The sequence below is a fragment of the Lupinus angustifolius genome, chromosome LG04, assembly GCF_001865875.1.
Source record: "Lupinus angustifolius cultivar Tanjil chromosome LG04, LupAngTanjil_v1.0, whole genome shotgun sequence".
In the NCBI taxonomy this organism is placed as follows: Eukaryota; Viridiplantae; Streptophyta; class Magnoliopsida; order Fabales; family Fabaceae; genus Lupinus; species Lupinus angustifolius.
In genome coordinates this window covers 3504895-3527173 of record NC_032012.1, presented here as the reverse complement: position 1 = coordinate 3527173, position 22279 = coordinate 3504895, and the positions used below count along the sequence as shown (strand labels likewise).

The following is a 22279-nucleotide window of genomic DNA, read 5'->3' as shown; positions in this document are numbered from 1 at the left end:
AATAATTAAAGGATCTCTTTTATTAGCATGAAATTTTAAAGATTTTGCACACAAAAACATTTAAATATGAATACCTTCAAACGTTTTATTCATTCTTTAACATTTATTAGCTTCTTCCCAAAATAGATATATATCATAATAAAAAATATATGATGATTTGCACTTAAGATGATATATAAATGCCTGTCATATTTCTTTTTAGACCGTTTAAGAAATAAGAACATATTACTAATAAGATTATGTTACTATGACAATCAAGTATAAAAAAATATTATATTTACATTTTAACATTATTTCATTATTTTTATTGTCCTAGTCTTTGGCAATGTTTAAATATGATTTGTTTTGGATTGTGTAATGCAATCATACATATAATTGTATTTTAAACTTTGGAGTGTGAATCTTACTTGTTAGCTAAAAAGCTAGTTCAATGGACAAATATTGCGAAGATAATATAAATTCGTATTAATCTTATAGAATATAATTTGAAGTATTACAGATTTTTTTTTATAAAAATAAATAAACCATTGAACCAAACTATTCAAGATTGGTTCGACTTGGCTCTATTTTTACACAGAAATTAAACATCAATCAAACTACACTGAACTAAACTATATCCTTCTATTCCGTTAGATTCATGATTTGTACCAAAAATCAAATAGAAGAGTAACTACCTAACCACAACTGTTAATTGCATCTATACTCCCATGTCCCATCAATACCCTTTTCCCTAGTAACTAACCGCAAAGACACAAATATTAGTGGTCACGGAATTAAATAAATTTTATTCTATGTTTTACCCAAATATTGCTAAGGTAATATAAATTCATATTAATCTGTATCATCAGTATATGGGACAATTCCCAAAATAAATAAATAGGAACATAGCATAAATGTCGAGCATTTCTACTTTTGATTTATGCATATATCATCATTTATTAAACCTCACTTTACTAATTAACTATAACAATGATCTCAAGTGAACAAAATAGATTGCTACCCGGGTCTACCAAAATCTTCATCCTCCGAAGTTAATACTCAATGAATTTATTTGGCTTTCCAATTTCAATGTTCTGCTCTTCAAGGAATCCTGTTATGGCTTTCTTTTGCCAGCCCTTGAAACTCCTGCAACAAAGTTGTAGTTTAGGATATATGTTAACTTGAGTGAAAAGGAAAAACATAAAGTTCTATATAAAATGCCAGAGCTTCACCTTATTGGCACAACATTGGAGTTTTGAATTTGGACTATTCCTCTCACTACAAAGAGTGTAGATGACTATTAATTTGGAAAAGTTGGCAAACATTGGAAGAAAGTACCCAACTTGGTTTCTACTAGGAACTTGTTTGTTCCTTCTTTTGACATTTTCATTAGTGAGAAGGAGAAGAAAATGGAAGACTTCAAAGCTATATGAAGTGTATTTCATGGCTCTCGAGCCTTCACTTCCTTCCCCTCCAAAACCCAATTCGGAAACGGACCCTAAAGGATCCACTTCGGAGAAGAACTAGGTGACTTGTGAGAAGGTTGGGAAGGGAGAATAGAAAAGGATATCACTTTTTTCCCTATCACATTTTTTACCCATTATCCATACCTATAGAATGTCCCTCCTGTTTTTTTCTTCAGTCTATAATTGATAAAGCACTTGAAGAGAAAAGCATAAACAAATATTGTCTAGCTTATAGAAAACTCTGTAACAACAAATTTTGAACAAAAAGTTCTTCAAAGTTTTTAGCCTTGCAGATTATATTTTTTATGACTTCCCTAGCAATCAACCAAGAAATAGATAAATTCATTTCATACTTGGCAAGCTTAATTGCTTTCTGATTGTAGAAGGATTAATGGTTAGTGAACTCACTTGTGGTCAAGATGGGCAATAATTTGACCACCAGGAAAAGCAGATCTAGTGGCCTCATATGCTGCTTTTATAGACTCTCTCCAACTTCCACCAATCTCCCCATTTGTTTCTCCTTTTGACTGCTTAATTTCTTCCATCGGAAGTGAATATCCAGAAAGTAGGTGACCAACCCAAACATCATCTTTCCTAGAATTAAAGAGCAAAGTATGCTTAGCCATATATCACTTAAGCAAAACATACATCGATAAGAGGATAAAATGTGTCTATAAAGATAAAGATTTTAATTCTAATATCATCCTCAGGTAACTGATACAGCATGAGATAAAGTTTGAGAAACTTAAAAGTTCATGGTTCTTTAAAAATTATTGTTCAATTACACACTGAAGTTCAATGTGGCAAAGTTAAAAACACATTTTCATCATCATAAATTTTTTACGTTAGTATCTTCTTCTCGAAGCGCTTTAGTAGAAGTTGATTCCAAACGTCTCAAGATGCATTGTTAAACAAGGCTAAAGTAGTGAATACAAAAGGTTGAGAATTTCTAAAAAAGCATCTTTAACTTACATATGCAGTATAACCCCGCAAACCTTTCATTAGGGGAATTTACCCTCACAATCTATCCAAATTTGTAATTTAAACTTTTTGATCATAGTTCCGTTGAAGTTCATAATGGAATTTAATATCTAATTTAAATGCTAACAATCGAGAAAGTGGGAGTCTATGATCATAGTTCCATCGAAGGAGCTAAATTGCTATATTTTCTTTACCAGTTTTAATAATACTATGACAGATGTCTTGATGTGCACATTAAATAGATAGTGGGAATCTTAACAGGAAAAAAAACCCAAACCTTAGGGGAGAGTGGGAGACATTGCGGCGAGTAAAGCCGAAGGGGTTTTCAAATTACTTAATAGTTAAAGAGGTTGAAAGTAGCTAAGTTTCCATCAATTTAGTTAATTCATGGCTCTAGCCTTTCTTTGACATAAGCAAAAAATCCAATTATAAGGAGAAGATAGTTCAGAGACAATGACTGCTTACAATACTACATCCATATGCCGAGGTGCATAATGTCCACCACCTAAACCAAGAAGGACTTTCTTCTTATCATTCTCCCTACAAGAGCATGAGAAAGAAATAGATTCAAATTAGAAAAACTTCACCAAATGTAGAAGGAAACTCTTTAGCCTAAAGGAAACAAACCTAAAATTTCTAAAAAAAACTAAACCATGCTCATGCAATATCAACAACTTAAAAGTTGTCAAGAAGAGATAGTATACTCCGCCAAATCCAAAGTAGAAAATGGATCATGGGAAGACCATAGATTAAACATATTTAACATCTTGTGAGACAGACAGGGTGCAATGCTATCCATAAAGATACTTGCAAGATGGGAATACCACATTTAAACACAAAATACAAAACAAGTTTGTAACAAGCATAACTATACTTATTCAACTTCTTAGCTTAATCATTTTACCTGCTCCAGTTACCTAAATCTGTCCCTCCTCCTAGTCCAAGTCCTTCCCAGACTAACTGTAAGAACCCAAGCAATTTCATTTCAGTAAACAAAATAAAGTATTAATAAACAGCTGCCTCTCTAATGCATTTATCTTGGAATAGATAGATATAGGAGGAATTTCTTCTCCGTGATAAGTTTTGTTAAGGAATGTTATCCTTAAGGAACATTGTAGATATTGAAGAAAAGGTTATGGAAAGCATAACAGCTCGCCCAACCTGAGCCATAACTTGAGCAGCATCCTGCCTCTTCCAATAGTCGTCGGTACTACCTAAACCAGTAAAGAAAACCAGTTGCTATATTAATTTCAAGATTAATACAAAATCTATCATAAAAAATATATGACAACCCTAGGAATTAGTTTGGAATAAATTCCTGAACACCTTCAGCCATTCTGGTTCTCCAAATACCACAGCACTAGCCTATAACTAAATGAAGTATAAACTAAGATAAGACTGCTGACTTGCAAGCTTCATTTTATTGCTCTTTTGACATACAATTTCTTGTATCCCGTGGAAAACTTAGAAAGGATGGAACCTTCTTTGTAAATAACTTCTTTGAAACACTGCTAATTGACTACGCAATGCGCTTATAATATATGTATATCAAATCCACTCATATGTCAAAATAAAGCTAGCAGGAACGAAAAAGCTATGAGAAATGAGAAAGCACTCACCAATCTCCAGAAACATGGTTGGCTTATTTGTTATTGGCCCATGATGTGTACCCTCCAAAGTAATCTAAATTGAGGAAATAGATAAAATTCTAAAAAGTCATGTATTTGCAGGAATGTCAAGTCTAAAGCAGAAGTGATGAAGATACAATTACAAAAACAAAGGCTAATAATTGAATAGCAAAGTTTCTTGGTCAATCATTTATAACCACACCGAAATAATGGTCAACAAAGAAATCATTTCCCACTAGATGGGGTCGCTTTACATAAATCAAATGACAGCATAATATCCTACCGTTTAGATGAAGAATATAAAGCTAAATCCTTCTTAAGAATTATAACTAGTTTTTCTTAGTCTCATGTACCTCTAACTAATGGGTTATCCTATATTTGATCTACTCTCTTTATAAGGGTTTCTACATGTCTTCTCCACATATGCTTAAACCACCTAGGGTGATATTCTACCATCTGACAAATCACATGGATGATATTGTGGTGAAGAGGACAAATCAGTACATAAAAAACAATATATAAAGCCAAAAAAATAAAGTTGGTCCAAATTCAAATTTAAACAAAAGGAGGACACCTCAAATTCAGGGACCAGATTATGAGCTTGAGCCAATTTTCTCAAATGTCGAAGCCAAGGCCCCATCCGAGGACTTGGGAGAGCTGCCCATCCAGGTTTTCCACCTTGAAGTGGAACATCACCTTCTTGCAAATGAGGAACTCCTGCACAAACATTACAATCATTCCCACCCATTACAATCACCTTCTTGCAAGATGTAATATTTCTATATAAAAACATGTTAACATAAATATTTGCTACATATACACATATATAACAAAACATAGATGCTGTTTACCTATGGTACTTCATGCACATGTAACATTTTCATTGATAAATTGTTACACATGTTATATTCTTATCGGAAAACAACAACACAAATACATACAGATGATCACCTATTTTGTAATGTTTTCTAAATGGACAAAAACTTAATATTGTTCTCAAGGTGTTTGATAGTGTCATTTTCCAACACGAACATAACATGTGTAACTACTTATTAATGAATATATAACATGTGTAATAACAAATAACTGATACACATGTTATATTCTTATTGGAAAACAACATTAGGTTCCGGTTCTATCTAAATCGTCCCTCAAACAAAAACCCTTTTTAAGTCGATAAAATCACAATCAAACCAAGAAAAAGACTAAATTATCGGATTACCAATAGGGTGAACAGTAAGAGCAGGTTTATTAGAAACTGCAGTGTGCTTGCTGAAGAAAATGACCTCATCAATAACCTCACCAGTAACCTTCTCCCACCTCATATCCAAATCATCTTCAACCACAATACTCTTGTCATGAAGCAACACCCTCACCCCTTCATTAACAAAGCTCTTCATATCTTCCTAATCCATTCATCACAATCAAATCCAACACATTCAAAAAGGAGAAAAAGATGTATACATCTTTACACTGCATCATCCACTATTCATATTTAATCATCCATCATTCTTAAATAAAAGTAATACAAATGAACGGTGGGTGATAAATACTGTGTATATATCTTTATACTGTATATAAATAGTACGCTCTAAAAAAGTATGATGATAATAAAGAAAGAAGAAAAGGGTAAGGGAAATAATTGGAACCTGGAAATGAGGACCAGGTTGAAAACCTGGCATTGCCAAGAGGGCATTGGCGGGGTTGATGGATGCTGGGTCGGAAGTGGTTGCTACAATAAGTGTTGTCACCATTGATGCGTTAGAGAAAGTGGTTTGTTTCTGTTTGGTGTTACTTTGATGGGTTTATTAGAGGATTTTGAGTGCGAAGATTAAGAGGTTATGGAAAGTGGTTTTGTAGAAGATGGCAGCACATGGTTATGGACTTAAGGTTTCGGTTCCAACTAACATAATTACATTATTTCCTTTTACACCTTTATCTACTAACTACTAACTATATAATATAAAAAAAAACTATTTCTTATTATATGTGACTTTATCCTCACTTTTTTTTCCACCTATAAAGTTATATGCTATTATTATGTACCTCCCACATTGTATTCTTATTTTTTATATATTTTATACTTTAATAATTTAATGTTAATTACAGATTGACCTCTAATTAGTTATTGACCCGTATATTTTATATTAATCTATTAACTATATAATAAAAAACTTATTTCAGGAACATGTCACATTTTCCTCACTCTTCTTCCTCCTAAAAGATTTTATGATACTATTATGTACATTCATACATTACATTCTTACTTTTTAAACATTTTACGTTTAATTACTGATTGACCTATATACTTTGTCATGTTAAAATGTAATAATCATTGAATAATAGAGGGATTAAAAACAATTCACATACAACTTATTTATCTTTCTCGTTCCTATTTCATTTCACTTCTACCTGTCACATTTTGTCTCTCCACTACCTCTTCATCTCTCACGTAGAGGTGTAACTATGTAACTAGATATAAATCTTGGTGGGTGAGTAAACATGTAAATCTTATGATCTCACTTTTGGTAATAAAACTTCATTATAATTCATTTACCTTATCTTATGTAGTTGTTTAATTTAAATTGAAAAAAATAATACAGTTTTACCTCATTCATTTTTGCATTAATATATTTATATTATTTAACGTTTACTATTACTCTAAAAATTACTATATTTTTTATCTCATCAAAGTTTTATGATACTTTTCCTACTGAATATTAATATCACAGCTCAAATTCTTTCGATTTTAATTTTTTCTCTATTATAATTAGAATAATCAAATTCGAATTTTTTTATATCTTTTAATTATTTTTTAATAAAAAACTCATATAGTATCACGATTTGATTTTCCTACTTTCATTAAAAAAAACCAAATTCGAAATTGAAAAAATCATATCATTTTCTACAATTTTAAAATATTTATTTTAAAAAAGAAATCACATAATATCATGTTTCGGTTTCCTATTTTCATTAGAAAATTCGAATTTGTCATTTATTTTCCTTATGTGTTTGCAAAGGCAAATACACGATAAGACGTGCGTTTTAAACAATGTGAATGTACGCATAGCGTGTATGCTTTAGCTATGGGAATGTACGAATAATATGTGTTTTCTTAGCAATATGAATGTACATGTAACATGTGTGTTTTTTAACCATACGAATATACGGGTCACATGTGTTCTTAACAAAATCAATGCACATGTAACGTGTATATTTTTAATCATGCGATTGCACGAGTAGCATGTGTGTTCATAACCATATGAATATACATATAATATGTGTTCTTAATCATGCGGCAAAAAATATGAATGCACATAACATTTACCATATCCATCTATTAACTATATAATAAAAGAAACTAATTTTTGTCACATGTCACTTTCTCTTCACTTTTTTACCTCCAAAAAAGTTTTATGCTACTACTATGTATTTCCCAATGCTAAATCATTATTTTTTATACAATTTTATATTTTAATAATTTAATATTAATTACTAGTTGGCCCTATATTTTATATAAATCTATTAACTATATAATAAAAAAACTCATTCCAGCAACATGTCACATATTCCTCACCTTTTTCCCTCCTAGAAGGTTCTATGCTACTACTATGTATATTCTCATACTATATTCTTACTTTTTATCCATTTTATGTTTTAATAATTTAATGTCAATTACTTATTGACCCCTATAATTTGTCATTGAACATTAGAAGAGGTTAAAATCTTTTTCACATCCAGGCCATTTATCTTTCTCTTTCCATTTCATTTCTACCTACTAAATCTTCATCTCTCTCCTATGTGAGTATGTAACTTCATATAAATTTAAGTGGGTGTGAAAACATATAAATCTTATGATATCATTTTTGGTAATAAAACCTCAATATAATCCCTTCACATTCCCTTATGTAGTAGTTTAATTTAAATTGAAAAAAACTAAAGAGTTTCACCTCATTCAGTATTTGTATTAATCTATCTATATTATTTAATGTATACTATTACTCTAAAAATCAGCGTGATTTTCATCCATTAAAGTTTTGTGATACTTTTTTCACTGATTTTAATATCACAATTCAAATTCTTTGGATTTTAGTTTTTCCTTATTATAATTAAAAAATCAAATTCAATTTTTTTTACAACTTCTAAATATTTTTGTAATAAAAAAACTCATATAGTATCATGATTTGATTTTTCTATTTCATTAAAAAAATCAAAATTGAAAAAATCTTATCATTTTATACAATTTTAAAATACTTATTTTAAAAAAGAAATCACATAGTATCACATTTCGGTTTCCTATTTTCATTAGAAAATTCGAATTTGTTATTTATTTTCTTTATGTGTTTAGAAAGGCAAATACACGGATTACACATGCGTTTTTAACAATGCGAATTTACGGGTAACATGTATGTTTTAGTTATGCGAATGTACGAGTAACATGTGAGTTTTAAATCATGCGAATGCACGAGTCACATGTGTTCTTAGCAATATAAATGCACGAGTAACATGTGTATTTTTAACCATGTGAATGCACGAGTAACATATGTGTTCTTAACCATGTGAATGCACATATAATATATATTCTAAATCATGCGACAAAAGAATACTGACTCGTACGAATGCATGAGTAACTTGCTAGTTTTAAGTGAAAAATATATTAATGCATGAATAGGATAATAAAAATTTATATTGTTATTTCATTATCCTAATACTTAATTATCATTGAATTTTAAAATATATGTTATAAATTTATACAAACAATAATATATGTTATTCATCTTGTTATCTATACTATATATAAAGCCAAAACTTGAAATAACTTCCTTCATAGTGTAATTTTCATTTCTTATATTGCCCTTAACATTATTTAATATTTACAAAAAAACTATATAATCCTAAGAACTACCACCAATACATTAATTAACCACATATCTCACCTTAAATTAAACTTTATCGTAAACACAAAAAATATAATATAAAGTACACCAAACACAAAAATACATTTTAATTCAAAAAAATAAAATATATAAAAATTGAATATGTAGTATCACACAATCGTCGGCAGGCACGAAGTAATATATATATATAATTCTCAAAAAATTGAAAAACTCAAAAGTTTTCCTCAAATATCAAATGTTATTCAAACTATTTATTCTTATTTTTTGATATAGTATATATAATCTTCATATTATATTATTTAAGAAAAACAATTTAAATATAAGAGTGCAGAATATAAAATCAATAAAGAATGAAGATTTAAGAAGATAATATATGATAGTTGATATGATATACATAAAATTTATGTCAATTTTTCATTTTGTGCCTTTTGGGTAGAGAAAAATAGAAGATAGAAATAAGAGAATGTGTGGAAGATTAATGATATTAAATTATTAATGTAAAAAATGAAAGTAATATGTGAAAGTTTATAGTAGTTATTAAAAATATAAAAATGTAAGTTTGGAATATAAAAATTATACCATGAGGTAGTTATTATTTGTTTTGCCTTTATTAATAGTATAGATAAATATAAAAAAATTTATAGTATTATTAATACACTATCAGTTATGATATGTGTTTGAATGCTTTACTTTAATTAACGAGTTTTGATATAATGTGACAATAATATAGTAATTAAATAATGTACCAAATTAGTTTATAGATATAGTAAAATTTTAATTCTAAATATTATGAATTACAAAACATAACTAAAGTATTAAAATCGTTGATATAATGTTATATACATCTACCATGTCCTTTAAATCGTTAAGGTGTTATTTTAAAAAATATGAATTTTTGTATATGCAAACTTGTTTTGACGACAATGTAATGATATATGACTGATATTTATGGATTTTGAAAAGTTTAATTATATATAATAGTGATGATAGACACTTTGTGTCTGCCGGCCCATATTTTAATTTTATAATGTCAAGTATTCAAGTTTTAAATATTTTATTTTGGAGATTTATAATATTTATTTTGTATTAAATGTATTTTATATTGTATTTTTATTAGATGTAATATAATTATAATTTTTATTTTATTATAATGTTCAACTTAAGGTGAGAGAGAATGTTAGTATGATAGTGATAGTTATATAATTATATAGTTTTTCTTGTAGAAATTAAAAAGTGTTAAAGACAAAATAAGAAAGTAAAATTCTCAGCTAGAATTTAAGACTAAGAAATTAAAGTGGAAATATCATTCTACATATCCTTCATCAACAAAAGTGTAGATTAAATACTATATTAAGATATTTCAGGGTTTCTTACTATGGGCTTAAAAGGAAGGCCCATTTGATTTAAAATACTCAAAACATAATTAATAATTCTTCCCATAGTCTGTAAACCATTTAGGTTGGTGTTTAATCCTCATGGGCATGTTGGGCTGTTTAACTTCAGTGTTCATACCATTGCCTATTCCTCCAACACTAACCTTGTCCTCAAGATTAAAAGAAGATGTGGACTGTTTTGGGCCCAAAAGGGGAACAACATCGCCCGAGCCCATGTGTGCAGAAACGTCTAAGGGAGGTAGAGTGACAAGGGAACTATGTGCTGATAGCACATCTGCCGAGGATTCGATTAAATAAGGCATTGATGAATTTGTGTCCTCTTTATAGTCAATTAATAAAGGCACAACTAGGCCCGTGTCCTTTTTTCCAGCTTCATGCAATGTATCCAACGAGTCTTTTGAAAACCGTGTGGGCCATGTGATACCACAGAGCTCGAGATTGGAGGTGTACAAATTGGAGACGATGCAATGGTGGAGATTGAAAACAAGGGTGGAGTTTCAAGTATTGGTTTAGATTGTACTAATTGGTCATAAAGGGGGAGTTAATTTGCACTTCCTCCAACCATGAGTACTTAATATTTTTGCTCCACTCGTTCCTCTAAGAGTATTCTCCCATCTATATCCTTCTTCAACCCTTTCTTTCTCTGTAACATCATTGTCAACCACCGTTGGTGATGCGAAATCTTGCAAATCTATATGAAGAGCTTCATGGTGGCCATGGGGTCCCCAAAAACTTTATTGAGCAAGGAAACATGGAAGATCAGGTGGATCCTTGCTTGTGGCCGGGAGATATAGTTCATAGGCAACTGATCCAATGTGTCGCACCATCGGGAAGGGCCCGCAAAAACGATGACTTAGTTTCTGAGATGGGTGGTGGAACAACGTCGTGTGCCGATATGGTTGAAGGTGCAACAATACCCATTCATCCACTTCAAAGGTAACATCTTGTCTTCCCGAGTATGCTTGAGCTTTCATTCTTTGTTGTGCTCGTCGAAGGTTTTGTTTTAGTTGTGCTAATAATGTGGCTCTGTGTTGTAGCATATCAGACACCGAATTGGTGATTTCTGGCCGTGGAAAGTGATCTCGTAGACTCAGTGGAGGACAACCATAGAGGGCCTCGAATGGAGACAAATGAATAGAAGAATAGTGAATTGTATCATACCAATACCCTGCAAGAGGAAGATAGTTGAACCATTTCCTTGGATAAGTACTCGTGAAGCATCAAAGGTATGTCTCGAGGCAACAATTGATTACTTTAGTCTGACCGTCCGTTTGAGGATGGTAAGCAGTGCTATAACATAGTTGAGTTCCTAGTAATTTGAACATTTCTTTCCAAAAAGAACTTAGAAATATTTTATCCTGATCTAACATAATCGATTTTGGGACCCCGTGTAACTTGCAGATGTCATCCAGAAACCAACGAGCCAGAGATTAAGTAGTAAACTTGGTCGTAAGGGCAATAATGTGAGCATATTTTGTCAATCGATAAACAATGACCTAGATAACCGTATGCCCGTGTGAAACGAGTAAATGGGTGATGAAGTCTATAGATAGATCCTCCCAAACTTTCTCTACAATCTTGAGTGGTTGTAATAAGCCTTTTTGTTTATGAGTGCTGTATTTGTTGTATTGACAGGTGGGATAATGCCGAATGAATTGCTTGAGATCCTTAGCCATTCTTGGCCAGTAACGGGATGTAGAGAGGCGGCTCAAGGACGGTTTCCACCTAGAATGCCCAACCAAAGGTGAAGAATGAAACTCCTGCAAAAGTGTGAGGCGCAAGTTGTCTATATCAGGTATAAAAAGCTTACTATCATACATAATTAGGCCATGAGAAAAATAGAACTTATTATTTCCAATCTGACTTGGTTGTAGTTGTTGTAAAAAAACTTTGCCCTCTATGTTGTGGTAGTAACATTTTAACTGCTCAATGATGTGTGGAATTGGAGAGGAAAATGAGGAGAACAAAGGCGGTTCTTCACCATGACATCGGGAAAGGGCATCAACAACCATGTCGGAGGTACCCGTTCTATATTTAATATCATAGTGAAATCCAATTAATTTTGTCGCCCAATTTTGTTGCTCCGGAGTGTGAAATCCTTGATTCATTAGATGCTTTAGGCTCTACCGATCTATAAATATGTTAAATTTTCTGCCAATGGGATATTGACACTATTTTTGACAAATTCGGTGATGGCAAAATTCCTCGAACATATGTAGAGGCATGTTGCATCCGAAGTGACATTTTTTCCTAAAGAAGGCGATTAGATGACCCGCTTGGGAAAGGACAATACCAATTGTGATGGCGAAGGCATCAGTTTCAACATCAAATACTTGGGAGAAGTTCAACAAATGCAACATTGGAGTAGTAATCATAGTTATTTTGAGTTTTGTAAATGCCGAATCGACCATTGTAGACCATGTAAAACTTTTATGCTTGAGTAAATCAGTGAGAGGAGCGACAATAGTGGCATAGGACTTAACAAATTTTCTGTAGTACCTGGTGAGCCCTAAAAACCTTGTAAGTGTCGTGAGTGAGCGGGGCTGTGGCTAATCCACCATGGTCTGAATTTTTTCTGGATCAATTCACACACCACATTATGAAATAATATGACCTAAATAACTCACCGAAGAGACACCAAAAACACACATAGACAATTTGGCATAAAATTGGTTAGACAATAATATGTACAAAACAGTCTGTAGATGCACTACATGATCCTTCAAGCATGAATTGTAAATCAATATATCATCAAAGAAAACCAAGACAACCCGACGTAAGTGAGGTCTGAGTAAGTCGTTCACAGCAGCCTGGAAAGTAGATGATGCATTAGTGAGCCCAAACGACATCACTAGAAACTCATAATGTCCGTCAAAAGTGTGGAATGTTGTTTTGTGGGTGTCCTCTGAATGAACCCATATCTGATGATACCCCAAACGCAAATTAATTTTTGAATAGATTGTTGCTCCCCCAAGTTCCTCCAATAATTCATCAATAGTTGGTATTGGAAAACAATCACACATTGTAATAGAGTTTAAGGTGTGGTAGTCCACACAAAACTGCCAACTGTCGTCCTTGTTTTTAACCAATAGAACATGTGAGCAAAATGGACTGGTGTTGGTGTTACAAAACCCTCATCAAACATTTATTTTAACATTTCAGACATAGCTTCTTTTTAGCTGTGGGGATATCTGTAAGGTTTTTGGGATATTGGGGTTGAGTGTGGAAGTAATTGGATATGGTAGTTAGGAGTGTAAAAGTTTGGTTCGGTTCGGTTTTTGATGCAATTTAGTGACCGAACCGAACATAAAGATATGGTTCGGTTCTATTCAATTAACCACAAATTTTATTTAGGACCGAACCAAACCGTTCGGTTCCGTGATTTTTCAACTTGTTTAAACAAAAAATTCCTTCAAGAAATAATTGAGCAGAATGAGGAAAATATAGAATCGAATACTAAACTCATTAATAATAAAGTATTCAATATTAAGTTCAATACTTTTTCTAGTAAAACAATAATTAACTCAACAAATCAACATACTACAAACTTGAAATTTTAGTCCATAAAATCTTGGACAATATCCAATAATAGTAACACCTACTAGGAAGTAAAAATATGAATTCCTCTTTGTCCAACTTGGTACATAAGTTCACATCAGTAATATCCTCAATATGCATCTGCTCCATAATTTACTATCAAAATAAAAATCTTTGATCACTAACATATTCAACAAGCGAAATGCAATTGACCAATTGTAATAAATACTAAACAATGACATATTCAACAATGAGTTAGTAATCATGCAAAGCAATTGTAATAAATAGTAACTAATTCAACAATATATTACCTTAATGTAAATTGATAAATTAATCATCAAGCATTGGTCCACCAATGATATTATCTTGTTCGTGTCATCCACTAATACCTACTGCCAACTCTAATAAAATATTGAAATAAAACAAACATCAATATAAGTATAAAATATTATAAATAAAAATGTATAATAACTAACAATACAAAATTTATAACTATACCTGATTCAACTTCAACTACATGACTTGAAAAATTAATCTTCTTAGGTTGTTTCTTCAACCAATTTTGAGCACAAATCAAATCCTCAATTGTGGAAGGGCGCAATGAACTACGACATGAGTCAAGAACGCGACCCCCAGTGCTAAATGCACTCTCGGAAGACACCATAGAAACTGGGATAACTAATATATCCCTAGCCATGCGTGAAAGAACATGATACTTGACTGACTTGCCTCCCCACCATTTTAAAATATCAAATGGATCATCATCAGGTAGTTCCTCAAAATCATCATCTAAGTATCTATCCAACTCACTTTTCTTTATATCACGTTGCTTTTTCGTCACATTATTTCTGTGTAGTTCCTTGACCATGGCACTAGGATCATCATAATTTTGAGCAACTTGACTTATGGACATTGTATTTATGGTTTCACCACTAGTATCACCACTCTCATGGGTTTCGCCACTAGTGCTATGGTCTTTTGCTTTTTGTCATGCATTTTATTTGGATTTTTTACACACTTATCTATATGTTTGCTCAATGTAGCTGTTGCACTATTTAATGAATATTCTCTTGCACAATGACGACAAACAACCTTATTAGTTTCCTTCTTAAAATCATCCCACACAATAGAGGCAACTCTAGAAGACTTTCGTTTAGCACTTACCTCTTTTATAGATGGAGCCTCACTTGTAATTTCAATAGATGCTACATGTGTTCCACTTGTTGGAGTTGTGGGAGTTGGTGCACTACCAACTTCAGTTCCACTTGTATTCGTATTCGGGGTTTTACTCATCTTGCCTGATTCATAATTTAAAAAAAAATACATAGTCACTGAATACAATGCATAGGAAAGTAGAAAATAACATTGAATTACTTATCATCATCAAACTCTAATTATAACAATATGCAATATATTTTTTACCACTTCGACTTAGGGTACAATGGATTTGTTTATTCTTTTCAAACTTTAAATTCGATCTTCCTTGCATAACTGTTTCTTTTTACTTCAATGATGAATACTTAGTACAATAAAATTTAAGTTTTTACTAAGTTTAAACCAAATATAAATTTTCATGTACTGAAACCTTCCATAAGCATAAAAGGAATATAAAAACTTGCACTAAAATTTACATGTCAAAACAATGAAGTAAGCCAATATCTTATTGAAGAGTTTAGAGATATAAGGTTTTGACTTTTGAATATGCATATAATTTTTTTTACATTCCTGAGTCACTAGGTCTTTAAATGGTGGATTAAAAGGATAGATTGTGAATGACAAGAAGCTAGATCTATGGAGTCACACATGGGAAGTTGGATCTTGGGTCTTCACCTTTCTCTTTTCTTTCTTCTTCTCTCTCTTCTTTCTTTCTTCTTCTTTATTTTCTAATTGTTTCTGACGCAGTGACGCTCCTTTTCTTCTTTTTACTTTTACTTTCTTTCTTTAGTTTTTTAGTTGTTTATTTCTTTTAATCTGTTTTTTTATTTTGTTTTTTATTTTCTGTTTTAGTTGTTTAATATTTATACTTCAATTATTTTCAATTTTCATCCTTAGAGGCATGGACAGTGATTCAATTTTCATCCTTATAATATTTATGTTTGTTTACTTATATTTTTTCTTCTATTTGCCTCTTATTTATAGTCTATTTGTATTAATAATTTTAAATCATATTTCACCTTCTAACTTTAAATCCTAACCATCCAAATATATATAAAAAAATATTTTTTAGTATGCGGTTCGGTTCGGTTCCAAAATTTCCAAAATCGTGAACCGAACTGAACTTAAATGGTTCCAAATAAAAAAAACCGAGCCGAACCGTGGAACCGCTTACACCCCTGATGGTAGTCATGGGCACGTTGTGGGGGTAGGCCTTGTGGTTGTTTAAAAATGTTGTCATAGGTTTTGAGTAGTGGCTCAAGGTGAAGGTGAATAGGAGTGGTTGGGTCAGTGTTTAGGTTAGGGTTTGATTCTAAGGGTAGGAATTGGATTGTATGGAAAGAGGCTATGACATCCATATGCAACATTTTAGAAATTTGATGGAAAGTAGAGAGTTGTAGTGAAATTTGGTTATCTCCTTTTAGATTTATAGTGTTTCCCCCCACCATGAAGGTCATAGATGGAATGACAAAATCCGAGATAACCAGACCTAGGGTACGCAACCATTCAATTTCTAAAACCATATTAACACCTTTAATAGGTAAAAGATAGAATGAAATATGAAATAACTGAGTTTGCAAAATGATGAGGGTATTAGAACATAAACTAGAACAATAAATATGAACATCATTACCGACCATAACAAGAAACTAAGGTGTGGGGGAAATACTTAGTTGTAGGTGTTGTGCCAAACGAGGTTGGATCATATTGTGAGAACTTCTGATATCCACCAATATTGTTATTGGCTGGCCTGCAATGGACCCTATAAGTCGTAAGGTTTTGGGTGAGAGTTGGCCTTCCAAGGCTTGTTCTGACAACTGAAAATGTATTAGATCAGGTGTGGAATCAATCTGTTCCACATAAATTGCCTCAATGGCCATAAGTGGTTCACTTGGTGAATCGGGAAATTTGTCTACCAACAAGAGGAGAAACTATTTGTATTGACATTTATGACTGTTATGAAACTTTTCATCACAATTGTAGCAGAGGCCTTGAGCATGTCATTCTTGCATCTGAGCAATGATAAGACGACGTATTGGGATAGTTGTTGTTGGGTTGGCCTGGTTAGTGTTTTGTGAGGGTTGGTCTAGGAAAGTGTTGTGGAGTGTTTTGGGGAAATGGGCAGAAGGGCCGTGTATAAGTACATTTAGAATCCTTAGGTTTTGCTTCAACCAACTTGGCAAGTCTTAAGGCCTCTGCTATATATGTAGGGCGCAAAATGGCCAGTTCACGTCAGATTTTAGTGTTCAATCCCGAAACGAAATAGTTCAATATGACTTCTGGGGAGAGACCCGAAATCCTACTGCAGATTTTCTCAAATTGTTGTTCATAATCTGCTATAGAACCAGTTTAGGGAAGTTTAAAAGACTCTGCTTGATGGTTTTCATATGTAAAAGGGCAAAATGGATCTCAAGGGATCACGTAAAAGTCTCTCAATCTGTGATGGTAGTATTATACAAGTCCATTTAAACTAGCTCAAGGCTTCATCCTTCATATAAAAAGAAATGATGTGGAGTTTTTGCTCCAGTGGGACTTGGTAAAGGTGGAAAAATTGTTCCGCTTGGAACAACCAGTCCAAGGATTCATAACCATCAAAAGTATTAAGTTGCAATTTGAGTGGGTGTGGCTATTGAGGGCCCACTGGTGGGGCGGGGAATTGGGACCATAAATAGGGTAAGCGGTGGCTGAAAAATGGTGGGCCACATGTGGGAATATAGGATGAGTATTGGGGTGGGAAGGGTGTGGTATTGTGGTTGGGAGAGGGGGTCTGTGGTAAGGGGTTGAGAAGGGGAACATGAGGGCTATGGTTGGGGTTTGTGATGTGAGAAGAGGAGCCCATGGCAGGAGGGTTAGGGGGTTGAGGAGGTGAAGTTATAATACCTGCCAATTTATCTATGATGGTAGCCAACGCTTCTGCAATAGCTTCATGACGAGTATCTTGTTACTCCTTGTTCTCTTGCAGTTTTTCTGCAAAAAATTGAGAAGAGACTCATCAATCTCTTTGTTAGAACCTTTAGGAGGCATTGTTCAAGAAATGAAAACACCAATGGTATAATTTACTTAGAGAAAATTATCAGCTAGAATTTAAGGCTAAGAACAAGAAATACCATTCTGCATATCATTCATCAACCAAAAGTGCTGATTAAATACTAAATTGAGATATTTTAGGTTTTCCTACTATGGGCTTACAAGGGAAGGCCCAATTGATTTAAAATATAATTAGTAATTCTTCTCATAGTCTGCAAACTATTTAGGTTGATATTTAATCCTCATGGGCATGTTGGGTTGTTTAACTTTATTGTTCATATCATTTAGCTATGTGTCAACTGTTGATAGATATCATCATTATATAGTACTTCAAAATGGAATAAACGTATATAACATATACAAAGTAAATATGGATGTTACATGAGTGCAATGTTTTTAATCACAAAAATAATGAAGCTACTTTTCATTTTGATCAACACTTCAAGCTTTAAATAACTATGCAATCTTGGGTGTGAGGGGAGTGTTGATTAATAAAGTTCGACATTGATTAAATACACGAGTGGTGAATGCATTATTTTAAAAGTCTAAAAGATTTTCACTCAATTCTCAAATCATTCAAAATTATTTTTGAAGGAGAAAAATTCAATTGAATATATATTCAAAATTTAATTTAACTTCACAAAATAATATAAAAATAATAGTTTTATTTTTATGATTATTCTTTTTAATTAAGTAATGTTTTTTAATTGGATAGAGACATAAAATCAGACAATATTAAAGACATGTCTCCATTATTCATTTCTTTCCTTGTTGAATGCAACTTTGTCTTTTATCGCCGTGTGAAATTGGGAGGTAGAAATTATCCCACCTTCCACCAACAAATCACTTATCTTCTCAATGCAAATTAAACAACATAAAAGTTATATATGGAAAACAATCATTGCTCTCATGCCAAAGTTGCTACTTGTAATGCTGCCATTGAGAACTTATATTCCCTTCCTTGTGTCCCCACGAATATTTATCTCTCTTTGGTTCAAGTGTTCCTTATGCTCAAATTGTAATCCTATGGAAATGCTTGGTCGAAACTGAAGAAGGCTTATACTAATTGTCCTTGAACTCCAATTATATATCTCTAGGAAAGGTTAGCCTATGTCTCCAAATGCACACCCAGACCTAGGGATGGGGGCTGGATGAGTTCAGATAGTGTATTACTCGGACTCGCCTCATTGCTTCATTTTTTGACCCAGATCCTCCCTAAACCGATGCAGATATCCACTGGGTCTATTACTCACAGGTCCTTGGGTACCCAATGGATCTACGAGTACCCACAAATTAAAAAATATTAAAAATAATATAATTGTGAGTAATTTATGTAATTGTGTGTTTGTTTCCTACAATTTATGTTATTTAAGCAATCTACAAGGGAAAAATTATAAAACATAATTTAAAATTTGAAACACAATTTAAATTGACTATTAAACACAACTCATTTTACTCAAACAATCATAAAAAGATAAAGTTACTACTTCAACCTTATGATGTAAAATTGATGTAGTAAGAACTATTTAATCAACATAACATTAGATTACCTATATGAATTAACAACATAACATCACATCATACTCTTTAACAATATATGATCAATGTTTAACAACATTATAATTATGGATCAACAATATAACATTATAATTATGATTAACATGATATTACTATTATGTTACTATATATATATATATATATATATATATATATATATATTTAGGAAGGAATAACATGTCCAAATACTGCGAGTCTAGGTACCTCATTATCCAGATTCAGACTCATCCAACAATGGATCTCAAAATCTCAAATCTCAATTATCCACGAGTCAAAAACATAGACTTAGACCTTACTCATTGCAGGTACTATATGTGAGTACCCATGAATTCGGGTCTCATTGCCATCCTACCTAGGCCTCATGACTATATGTATTCCATGTGCTTCATATAGGACAATCTTATATTAAGAACACGATTCTCTCATCTAACATGTGTTCTGATACCATATTATATGTATGATATACTAAGTGTTTTATAAAAGAAATTTTGTAATAATAATATAAAATATGACAAATTTCATAAAATCAAGCATCGATATCATATGATTTATGTTATTTGCACATCAAATTTTGAAATAGCATTTGACAATACTTATATTTGTATTTATTCTCACTTATTATCTTTTACATATGTTCCAAAGAGACAAATAAAATAAAATGAAGTAACACTGAACGATATCCTAGTTGTAAAAAAACATTACCTATATGCCCTTCATTGGATTGGTGGTGGTTATGTTAGCACTTAATAGTTCCAGATATGAGATGACTGGGTCCAAAAGGGCCCTTTGACAAGTTATCTTTCAACAAAACTCATTTAATTACACCAACTTCTCTGACTCTTCTCCATTGTCTCACAAAGCCTTCTCTAGTATAAACATTTCGATTTCTCAAATGTTTCACAAAATATACATAATTTCAACCAAACTAAACCTACCCATATAACATGCTTAGCTCAAATTTCTGATGTGTTCATTAAAAAATATATTCTACAATAACAATATTTAGTACATGCATGAGATATGCCAACTACCAAATCAAAATAAAATAGAAATCTATTGTTTCAAACCATATATCTCAAATCTTGTCTGGTACCAATGAAATTTTTTGTTTTTTTTTGTTTTTGTTTCATTGTAATTGGTACGAGACATGATTTCAGATTTCTTCGTCAAAACCAAGTATTAATGGAAAACAAGCAGAGATCAGGATCAGAAAGCACCATTGACCTTTAAACATTTGACTAGATTAACTACAGGTACATGCTTTGATGACAACCTATCACCCCTTAAACCAGTACCTTCAACAACATCATCCCTTCTGCCACATACAACACCATGTATCTGCCAAAACCCTTTACTAATCCTCTTCTTTTTCTTCATATTTCTACCACTATTATCCAAACCATCATTTACAGAATTTTTACCACTACCAACTTTGTTGTTTCCATGGCCAGACTCTATAATAAGCTTATCCAATTGCCTTGAAATGCTTTGTATCTCATATGTGTCAAGAAGTGGTTTATTCTTGGTGTGAATTGAAGCTCCTTCTTCCTTTGATTTCTTTGCCATTGCTTCAAGCTTGTAACGTGAAGGTCCATTTTCACGTTGAGTTCTTCTAACATGAAACTCATTCACCATAGCCTTTGCTTCAGAACCTGAACCATGTTGGTACCAAGCCCATGCAGCTGCTTTCACTAGGGCTAGTTCATCTGTGTTGGTTTCTTTAGGCTTCTTTCTCTCTGTGTGAGAGTTTATATTGAAGAAGAACTTGGAAAGCATGAGATAGCTTCTTTCTGATAACTATGATGTGAGAGTGTGTTACTGGAAAAATTATGTTCCACGCAATGCTATATGAAAATTGAAAAGTAGGGTTTTTTCTATGTCAATGTGGTTGAGAGCTTCACGTGACATATATAAAAAATGTTATTCATACAACTTATATGTACAATAAACCTAAATATCTATTTGAGAAATTAAAATAGACAAAAAAAAAATTCAAATTTTCATATCTCCTTTATTACCCCAAAGTAGATGATGTCTAAGTTTGATCTACAAAAGTTGTACAAATTGTAGGGTTATATATATAATAGTGTAATATTTATCTATTATTAGTGTCAAGATTTATATATAGTCAGTATATATTTTATTATTTATATGTATTAGTTATATTTAAGAGTCAATAATAATTAAATATAAATAATAATTATTATAGTGATAATATAAAAAACTCTTACACTATTATTCTATATATTGTGTGACTTTATTGAGATGGTTGTTTGTAACACTATGGTGTTGTCAGAATTTAATAAGATCATTTAATTTAGGAATGGTATTGGGATCCACAGGGAGCTTGAAGATATGTGGTAGTTTGGTTCCTACGAAAACAACTTTGTGCCAAGCTATAGCCTATTAGATTATTAGTAATGTTCTGACTTGTCTATACCAGAAGTTGAGTATTCTTCTAAAACCAGTTATTTTCATGCACCACTTAGTCACCAATTACTCCAGACTGAGTTGTATATTATTATATCCTCGTCCTTTTGTTTATATATATATATATATATATATATATATATATATTTATATTTTATTTATATTATTTATTTTTATTTTTCATAATAGCTAATATTTTTCACCTAAGTTGCTCCATATATATATAT

At 32.0% G+C, this 22279-nt stretch overlaps 3 protein-coding genes across 3 annotated transcripts; all 3 read right to left on the bottom strand.

Annotated features, from left to right (window-relative positions):
* LOC109345137 (D-aminoacyl-tRNA deacylase) lies at positions 806-5960 on the bottom strand. Its single transcript, XM_019583952.1, has 9 exons — positions 5704-5960; positions 5277-5460; positions 4629-4771; positions 4046-4109; positions 3588-3640; positions 3331-3386; positions 2892-2966; positions 1854-2039; positions 806-1125 (listed from the first exon to the last, which is right to left on the bottom strand). Exons 1-9 carry the CDS (start codon positions 5806-5808, stop codon positions 1032-1034), a joined length of 960 nt encoding a protein of 319 aa, XP_019439497.1. The 5' UTR covers positions 5809-5960; the 3' UTR covers positions 806-1031.
* LOC109344548 (zinc finger BED domain-containing protein RICESLEEPER 2-like) lies at positions 14259-14796 on the bottom strand. The gene is made up of 2 exons (XM_019583312.1): positions 14382-14796; positions 14259-14284 (listed from the first exon to the last, which is right to left on the bottom strand). Exons 1-2 carry the CDS (start codon positions 14794-14796, stop codon positions 14259-14261), a joined length of 441 nt encoding a protein of 146 aa, XP_019438857.1.
* LOC109345136 lies at positions 20794-21534 on the bottom strand. Its single transcript, XM_019583951.1, has one exon. It carries the CDS (start codon positions 21396-21398, stop codon positions 20829-20831), a length of 570 nt encoding a protein of 189 aa, XP_019439496.1. The 5' UTR covers positions 21399-21534; the 3' UTR covers positions 20794-20828.